The sequence below is a fragment of the Capsicum annuum genome, chromosome 2 (genome assembly GCF_002878395.1).
Source record: "Capsicum annuum cultivar UCD-10X-F1 chromosome 2, UCD10Xv1.1, whole genome shotgun sequence".
Taxonomy (NCBI): Eukaryota; Viridiplantae; Streptophyta; class Magnoliopsida; order Solanales; family Solanaceae; genus Capsicum; species Capsicum annuum.
Window position 1 is genome coordinate 127,371,598 of NC_061112.1, and position 10,298 is coordinate 127,381,895.

Here is a 10,298-nt window from a genome sequence, read left to right on the forward strand (position 1 = left end):
TCCTTACTCCTCCTCTTTCTATTCTTCTTTATACCCAAATCCATAAAATAGCAGTAAAAGGAAAAGATTGACTTCTCTCTCGTTGGGATGTCAAGAGAGCTGCCAGAAGATATATTTTTTGAGAAAATTGCAGTAAACTAAAGAAAAGAAAAACACAAATATTTTTCTTGTGTGTTTATTTGAAAGGAAAGAGGTTTAACTCATCAGACAGATCTGAAAGAGTATTCATAACACAAACTTGGTTCAAGATTTTGTACACAACCAGAAAGTCAGTCAACATAAAATGTGGGTTAAAATTATACTTGGAATCCGTTAACTCAAATACTCAAGCAAAATAAAGGAGAAAATATAGTATCTTCAGAGTTCAGGCAGTATTATATTTGACAACCCAACAGTGTGAAATCAGAATTGTCAGGACCCAGAGGTTAAGCCTTCTAATTTTAAGTCAATGTAACAGACTAAAAGGAGAGTTGTTGGACAGGCTGCCAACAGAACAATAGTTTCATAACATGTCAGTACTCTATCAACAGCACAAACAAATTGATTAGAGACCCTGAACTTTGAACTTTTCTCTTATCCTCCATCCCAACTATCATTCCACCAAAACGTGTTCAATCAGCACACTACCAACATTGAGTAGTAGTTAAAGCAGGTATTCAACATGGTATCTTTAAATTGGAGAACTTTCCAGACAAAAGGACTTTCTTGTCCTTCTTCCACAAGTAAACAATTCATGAAAATAAATTACTCCAAAAAAAATCAATCAAGTCACACAAATATGGTTCGTCATAAGAAAGTTATAGCTCAATTTTATGTTGTTTAATAGCACTAATCATAGGTAACTGCTAAGCTTCACACAGGTCATCCAAAGCAATATGCTTTAATAGTTTGAAGATCATGTAAAAATCATCAGAAACAATTATCAAATCAAGTTGTCTAATAGCACTTAGCTTACAAGCGTTGCTTCATACATTATCGGTCAGTGCAATAATCCTGATGTTATGGAGATAGTTAGAAATTTTCAAAGCTAGTAGTGCATCACGAATGAGAGATATGAGACTTTCATGTAATACAAGTTTCAGAGCTCTAAGCTTTATGTTCTAAACTCCTCTTGGGAAAATAAATCACAAGGTAGTTGCACAGAGAAAGATTCAGTGGACGTGTTTAACTAGGCATATTCTCATATATTGATGTAAAGCAACTTTATTGCCCAAGACTTCAAGGGCTATGTGGATCATTAGAAGTTGCTACTGCTAGGTCTGAGTAACAAAGGTAGCACGACTACTTCCGTACTGCAGTCAGAGTTCATATCATGTTTTAAATACTCAACAATTCAAACGTTGAGTAGCTAGCAAAGTGCATGTTCTTATCTAAAAAATAATGATATGTAACAGTAAACAAACCGAGGATGCTTAGATAACTATCTAGCATGTCATCTCAGAATCAAGTGCGAAATTGAGCAATACCGAAAAGACAAAAGCTTCCCCCAGAAGGTCAACAGCAGCTTGAACAGCTTTCTCCTCATCCAAAGGCCGTATTTCCACACTGGTTGCATGACCATATAACCGTCTTTGCATTTGTGTTGTCACCCGGTGGTTAGCCTGGTTAAACGAATAGATGTGTTCTCAGAGATGAAATTTGAAATGCAAACTGAATTCAAAAGATTAATGTATAATGAAGGAAAAAGTTTCTAAAAGATGAATATTTGCATCTACAAGAAAGACATAAATAGCTGATATAATGTACTGAAACGTAACGAAATGCACAGAGGAACGCAAAAGCAATTCTTGCATTATTAAGAGATTAGAAGAACAAGAAAGCAAGAAAAACGCATAGACTTATTGAAAGTAAAGAATCACATGGAACAGTCGGCTATTTAGAGATGACAAGCATTTTGCCCCATAGTCAAAATGCACAAAAATCCTCAACCGGAGCAAAAGCCCCTACTAACAAGAAATGTAAGATGCAACCATTAGAATCATCCAACCACATAAGTGAATCTGACTGGTCCCTCAGTTCAGAATCTACAAAAGTTAAAGAACAAAGTGCAATAATGATAATCAGTCTGCCATGTCAAATAATTTGGCATCTGATAATGGTTTCATTGCAGCAAACTGTTACCCCTCCCCCCCCCACCCACCCACCCATCCATCCACCCCAACACTAATTGATCTATACTACAGTTACAACTGTATCAGTTCAAATAGCCCCAGTTAGATTCTTATAATGTGATAAACTACAAGCAGCACAAACCTTATGCTGAAAGGACTAAGAGCTCTTACTAGGAATTGAATCTATGCTCTATATGGTCACCAATTCTACACCAAATATCTAGTTCTCATACACAAAAATTTAGAAACTTTGATAGTTTTAATTCCTAGCCAAATTATTCTTTTCAGGATGGAGGGGGCAATAGAAATGCACAATTAAGGCCCTCTTCATTCTAATTAAAAGGCATCCTGTGCACTAAAACTCTCGCTACGCATAGAGTCCTTGGAAGAGCCAACCACAAGGATCTATTGTATGCGGCATTACTTTACATTTCCGCTAGAGGCTGTTTCGACGATTTCATTCTAAAAGGAGATTAGGATCAAAAGATTTCAAATTTATACCTATATAATCACCAATTTGAACCAAAATAATTAGATATTATCATTTCCAAGAAAATGGGGGATTATTACCTGGGCGATGCTGACTATGAAATTACGGAACTTGGGATGCAACCCAGCTTGTTGCTTGAGCCTACTGGCAATTGGTTTGCTCAGTGTTTTCAATGCAAGTGTCCCAAGCTTCAATACTGGCAGCACCATTATTTCTCGATCTGACTATTTCTATAAAGGGAAATCAATCAAACCTTAAAGAGGATTGTATGCGTAAGGACGTTCCATTTACTGTGTATTTCTGTAAGTACTTATAGCTAAGCTAAGTATTCGTGAAGAGATTGTCTGCTGAAATGAAAATTTGGCCAGTTGAGAATGGTTGATTTCTTGAGGTATAAGCTAAAATGCGTGTGGGGTTAAGGGGAAAGTTGGAATGCGTGCGTGAAGGCAATGTGATGAAATAGAAAATGCCTATAAAATTGTGAACATGTTTGTTGGTTGACTTGTCTCAATTGGTGGACGGCTGAAAAATCGAAATCAGGGATCTTACAGTGTTTGGAAATGATGAATTGAGAAGATAGGGTCCAGTGCACTAAATCTACCCTTACCCTTGTGTGTTTGAGAAAGGATCCAATTACAAGGATTTATCGTACATAGTCTTACCTTATATTTCTACCAGAGACTTTTTCTAAGGTTAGAACTCGTGATCTCCTGACCGCATGGTCAAAATTCTCTCATATGTTATGCAAATGAATACACCTTCTCTTTGAATTGGTATACGTACTCATGCGATATACGAAATTAAGTATCATTTTTAATTATTTTATAATGAGATACTATCTTTTTAGAGCATGTTATATCATGTTATCTTAAAAAAACTTAACTATTATTTCTCAATGATATGTGAAAAAAAATAAAATTGTAACCCTTCCCCCACCTCCCACCTCCATCTCCGCACTCCCTCCCTCCTCCTCTCAATTTATTTTCAAAAAAGATTAAACCATCCCTTCATTAATTTTCTCACCTTTAATCAAATCTATACAAAAAAAAAATAATTATGTAATTGTAAAAAAAAAACAAGAGATTTATATTTCGTATTTTTAAAATTATATTATTTGTAATTTAAAGATATCCTCCACCTTCATCCACCTCCATTCCCACTTCTAACCAAATCTATGTGAGAAAAAATAATCATGTAATTGTGAAAAAACTTTTATGATTTATATTTTCCTTTATTGTATTATTTATAATTTAAAGATTTCAAATTCATAATACTAATTGTTTTAACTTTTAAACTGCTATTTTTTCTCCATCTCTTTTGTTTAAATTTATCGATAACAATATACGTATTATCTAATTACTTCATTGGGAACAATAACAACATACTAAGTATATCTAATTATTTCATTATATTATCAAAACTAATTCAAATTCTCCCTATCTATCTACAGTGTACATATTTTTCTACTATTTCTTAAATTACTTAATTAATTCAAATTCCCTAGCCTATTCTCAATGTGTATTTTTTCGTACTATATTTTTATTAATTTATTTTTCTCTAATTTAGCTTTAAATTAATGTTTTAAGTGTGTTACATGCATTAGTAGTTAAGTTTTCTTATCTCTTATCTCAAAATATAAAAATTAGAATAGATAAGTTTCGTTATGCATAACAAATAAAGAATATGAAAAATACAATAAATATATTCGCAGATAAGCTAATGAATAATAACCTCAAAAAAGTAAAAGCTTCACATTATTTATCACTGTAACATGTAGTAGTATATATAGGAAAGCTGGAGAAGTTATAATTTCATTTCAATTCAAATTCTGTTTAAATTAAAATTAAATATCATCTCAATTTCTTTCTTATACTTAATTTTTTAAATACAATGTGTATTTATCCGATAATTTACAAATTTGAATTAAGAGAAAATTTTGAAATCAATTCAAATATTTTTAATATTATCATTACTATTTTAAAAATTATTATTATTGTTACTATTACTATCCATACTATTTTTTTTGTTGTTGTTGTTTAAATACTACCATAGTACGTAATACTTTTACTATTTCATATAACATTTAATCTAATGTATTAAAATATACATATATTACTACTGTCACTACTACTGCTATTAGTATATACGTACTACTACTATTTAATAGTATTATTATTATTTTATTATTATTATTATTGACTATTACTCCTAACACCATGCATGTACTGCTATTGTTACTACTACTGCTATTTATTAATACATCATTATTATAAATTATAATTATAAAATAGTTAGAGTTTATTTAGAACTCTTTGACTATAGATTTCTAGTTTAGAGCTAATGAGAATCTTTTATTTTTCTTCAAAATGCCTAACGTTTTAAAATTTAAATATTTTTTATATTTTAATTTAAAATTTTTATTACAATATTATTAATTTTGTCCTACAGCTGCCACGTGGCTTCTCATATTGTTACAAAATATAATCAAGTCAAGAAAAGAATAACTCAATTAAAAATATAAATGTTTGCAAGTTTATTTTATAATCTTTTTAAAACAGAGCAAATATGTGAAATGTGATATAGAATGCTCCAGATAAATTTATTTTTATTCAAGAGAAAAATAATAAAATAAAAAATGTGATACATACATACATACATATATATATATATACATATACATACATATATATACATATACATACATACATATATACACACATACATACATACATACATATATATATATATATATATATATATATATATATATATTTTATCCAAGAATTTAGTTCAAGAGACAAGTTGAATCTCTTCATTCCATGATTCGATGAAATATCTTGAAATTTATGTTGAATTGCTAGGTGTATGTACATGTATCAATCAAGTGAATTTTGTTCTGGTGGGATCAATTCAATAAAAGAAAAAAAGCAATTCGAGTTGGTCTTGAAACACTTCATTGCATTTTCTCCTAGACTTCCTAGGTAAATTCATGAGCCACTAGACACTATGTATCTACTGCACGTATTTAATGCATATATATACTTATGTTTATAATATATGTACATATAGATGTTTTATCCACATAGTGAATAATTCGGGAATTAAATAAAAAAGGCCCTTTTAACTCAGTGGTAGAGTAACGCCATGGTAAGGCGTAAGTCATCGGTTCAAATTCGATAAGGGGCTTTGTAAAACTCCAATCTAGTATTCATATTTAAGGGGAGAATTGTATTTTGATTTGTAATAAAAAAAGTAACTAACTGGATAATACATTATATATATATATATATATATATATATAAATAAACAAAAAATAAACATCAATAGTAGATGAAGCTTTGAATTATTGGCATGCAATCTCACTTATGACATATTAGTTAATGATTCACTTCAAGGACAACAACAAAGTAGAAAAGCCTAAAAACTATGAATAGAAAGCAATAATAGACACCAAAACGGGTAGTACTTTTGAGGAAGCAACCCAAAACGCTTTTTTAGAAGCACTCTTTGCCTTAAAAATTTATCATCATGCAAAAAATAGATAATTTATCATCAAACAGAAAATAGTTTGGATGAGCAAATTGTGTGAATAAAATTAGTGGTGACTCTTTCTTAGCGGTATAAACTTTATTGTAACTTTCGTTGATGTAAAACTGGAGATACATCTTCTTTAATGTTTCACATAAGCTACTTCATTGTTTTTGCTTTTTATTGGAGGAGCTAACAATTATTTTCTTTATATATTTCGATTCTTCATTATATTTGTTCATTTTTTAAATATTCATTTCACATTTTTTGTAGTGTCTACACACATTAGGGGTGTGTTTGGTATGAAGGAAAATGTTTTCCTGGAAAACAAGTTGATTTCTTACTTGTTTTCCTATATTTGGTTGGTGGATAGAAAATATTTTCCGGAAAATATTTTGTAATGTTTGGTTGGAAAATGAAAAAATAAAAATAATTTTCAAAAAATACATTTTAATCTTTAGCTAAAGCATAAAAATACATTTTAGAAAAATATTTTTTGATCTCAAAAAATATTTTTTGAGGTGTGTTCGATATGAAGGAGGAGAAATATTTTCTAAAAAAATAAGTTGTTTCTTACTTATATTTAGGGGTGAACATTTAGCTTGTTCGGTTTGATTGTTGAATATCGGTACGGTTTTTTGGTTTTCGAATTGATGAAAATAACAATCATAATCAAACCAAAATTATTTCGATTTGGTTCGGTTTTTACAGATTTGTTTCGATTATTTCGTATTTTTATTTCGATTTTGAAGATTAAAGTAGTGACCATTTAAAATTGGTGATTTTTCTAGAAAAATAATCTTTTTTCAAACTTATTTTCATTCTCAAATATAATTAATTCAACACGAATGAAATAATCATAAATATCGACTTCGCCGAGTCATCACCGTTGGCGTGACGAGAATGGCCGCACGCGGCAGCGATTGTCGACGACAATGAAGAACTGAGCAAACAAACTGAGCAAAAGACTGCAACTGTCATTGGCGATGTTGAAATTTCAAATAAACTGAGGATGGATGAGCGTTATTGCAGCCTTCACGTTACTATTACGGTCAAAAGCAAAACAACATATTAGGATTTAGGTTTACTAAATGATTATAATTTATATATTTATATGTTATATTAGATTATATTTTTAGTAAATTTACATATAATATGAAATATATATATATATATATATAAAAATTATAATATATTATTTATATAATTTTGATTTTTTGGTTTATCCAAAATTTTTTTGAAATTTCGAAAACCAAACCGTTTAACCAAATTTCTAAAATTTGAAACCAAAACCAATCCGGAAAATCAAAATTAAATTTCGATTCGATTTTTTGATTTTTTTCATTTAAACCAAAATATGCCCAGCCTTACTTATATTTGTGTGTTCGTTATGAAAATTGGATAAGTATATGTTTTCTAAAAGTATTTGTATATATTTAACAAAAAGACTGAGAACGAATATGATAAAAAAGGTGGGATAAGAAAAAAGTTTTGAATGGTAGGGGGTGGGGGTGGGGGTGGGAGTGAGGTGGGGGTTTGGGGTGGGGTTGGGGGTTGGGGTGGGAGATTGAGGGTCGGAGTAGGGATGGGTGATTTTGAAAGTTGTATGAATATTTCAATTTAATAGTGATGTTGAAAGAGAGTTTTGAAAAATGTTTTTCTTACTTTTTGAAGGGAAGTCATTTTCCTTAGTTTTAAGAAAAATGAGTTGATTTGGAAAATATTTTCCAAAACCTGTAAGCCAACCAAACAGGAGAAAATTGAAAAACATTTTCCAGAAAATGTTTTCCTTCATACCAAACACACCCTAAATCACTATCAGTGAAAACTTCAATTTCTTTAGTTATACTTATAATAAAAAATCAATTAATAAGTCAAATCAAGTTTAAACAACATACCTTGATAATTGTTTTGAAAAAATCTCATATGCATGATCAATAGCCCTTTTGTCCATGATAGATATTTTATATAACAAAAAGTAACGCAAACTGTTACAAATAATAATAAAATAATCTAAAGTTAAGCTTTAAATAGTATATAAATTTTGTACTGATCTATTAATGTAAGCATATTGTCAAACACGAATGTGGCATACACAATAAATGAATTTGATTGAATAATTAAAGAATAAGTTTAAAAGAATTTAAATAATGAAATGAGAAGTTTAATTATTTTAGAAAAAAGCATGAAGAACTTGAAGAGGTATCATCAACTCGATAACCTCATTGCCTAATTAATTCATAATTCTATAAACATTTCTTCATATTTTCAATAAAAAAATACACCAAAGACTTATGGAGTATATTATATATAGAATGCTACAAATAAAAAATATACAAAAAATGTATGCGTGGAGCAGTACATGATTGTGTCTTTGATGCTAACATTCTATCTACAATTTTTGATTTTTTGAAATTTGCCTGAGAGTATCTTCATGCAGAAGCCACACATATCTTGACCTTCGGCCTTGCGCCTTAAGAACTGATTAGGGGATTCAAGAATAATAATTGAGCAAGCACTGGTAATTATGCTCTAGCAGTAGTATCTCTATGTGGCTCCCCAACAAGCAACCTATAAAGAAGGTGGCATTATTTTCTTATGTGAAGTTTAATTGAAAATTTAGTTTATATAAAAAGAGTTGAGTCAAATTCAATTTTATCTAGTATAAAGTTTGTTTTCAATTCAAAATCTAAAAGAATCCTTACTTTCATTTGAAACTTGAAATTTGAAATTCAAAATTCAAAAAATTAACTCCAATTCAACAAACAAATTTCAGCAAACTTTATATTTATCTAAAGACAAATTTAAATAATTTATATATCTCTGAATATAACCTTAATCCTTTTAAAGTTTCAATATAAAACTTTAAAAAATATTACAAAAAATTTCAAACTAAATATTCTTTTAGCAAACATTATTTGTATCTGTAAACTAGTTAAAATAAACTTTATATTTTTATAGATTCAATTTAAAACTATAGAAAATGTAGAATACTCTCAAAAAAGTCATCCCTCAAAATATGTATTGGTTTATGTTTCAAATTTTATTTTTTATCTTTAAATTTAAATGAATAGTATAATAATTTTAAATATATTTATATTTAGTTACTTTTAATTATTTTACCATTTAAATTTCTATGCTTCAGATAAATAGATAAGTTACGTAATAAAAAACACTTATAACAATAATGTAGTAATTCCTATTTTCTTTCTTGAATTGTCTCAATATCACCAAATGAACAATTTTTTCTTTCAAAATGCCTAAAAATAAAAAAATTTAAACTCAAATAAGTTCACATCCATAAAAATGCTTATCTGGACAATTGCAGACATTTTAAATTTGAATTTGAATTATTTATCTTTCAATTATAAATATTTAAAATGAATGAGATGATATAATAATTTTTTAATCATTACCATAACCACGTATAAACTACTACATTAAAATCAAATTATATTATTATCTATTTATAAATCATTATGGTTATGAAATAGTTAGAGTTTATCTAAAACTCTTCAACTATCAACTATGATTCTAGTTTTAAGCTAATAATTTTTCTTTTCTATCTAACAACCTATTCAAATATTTTTAATCTTTTAATTCAAACTTTTATTACAGTATTATTAGCTTTGTCCTAAATATATACACTTGACAAAATTTTACGCTGTCACTTGGTTTATTATGATGCTTCGTCCTCTACTTTATAATATATATAGATGACCTAGACTTGACACGAAATTTAAGAAAATAAAGAAAATTTTTGAATCTTATAGTTATAAATTAAAATTATGTTAAATATATCAAAATATCCTTTAATTTTGTGTTCTTTAATATGTCATGTAGAAAGTTAAATTTAAAAATATTGCCAAAAAAGAAGAATCATTCTTTTTGAAAAAGACGAAAAAACTAGGTCATTTTTTTAAAACGGAGAAAGTATATAATTTGATTTTTTAAGTTGTATTTAAAAAAAAAATGAAATTCGATAATTTGAACTTTTAAAAAAAAAAATCAATGTAATTTTTTCAAATAAGCAAATTATAGTTTATAAATAAAGTATTGAAACACCAAATGTATTAATAAATAAGAAAAATGGTCAAAAATATCTCTCTACTTTAATTTATTAGCTAGATTTATCCTTAGTTATACTTTAGGGCTAAATATGTCCTTAC

At 28.5% G+C, this 10,298-nt stretch overlaps 1 protein-coding gene across 1 annotated transcript in view; it reads right to left on the reverse strand.

The window, feature by feature from the left end:
• LOC107859339 (OPA3-like protein) overlaps window positions 1-3,186 on the reverse strand; it is a 5,721-nt gene extending 2,535 nt beyond the window's left edge. The window contains exons 1-2 of the mRNA XM_016704315.2: window positions 2,682-3,186; window positions 1,467-1,601 (exon numbers count right to left, since the gene is read on the reverse strand). Coding sequence (XP_016559801.1) covers window positions 1,467-1,601; window positions 2,682-2,810 — 264 coding nt within the window. The 5' untranslated portion in view covers window positions 2,811-3,186. The remainder of the gene's footprint in view (window positions 1-1,466; window positions 1,602-2,681) is intronic.
• Window positions 3,187-10,298: the final 7,112 nt, after the last annotated feature.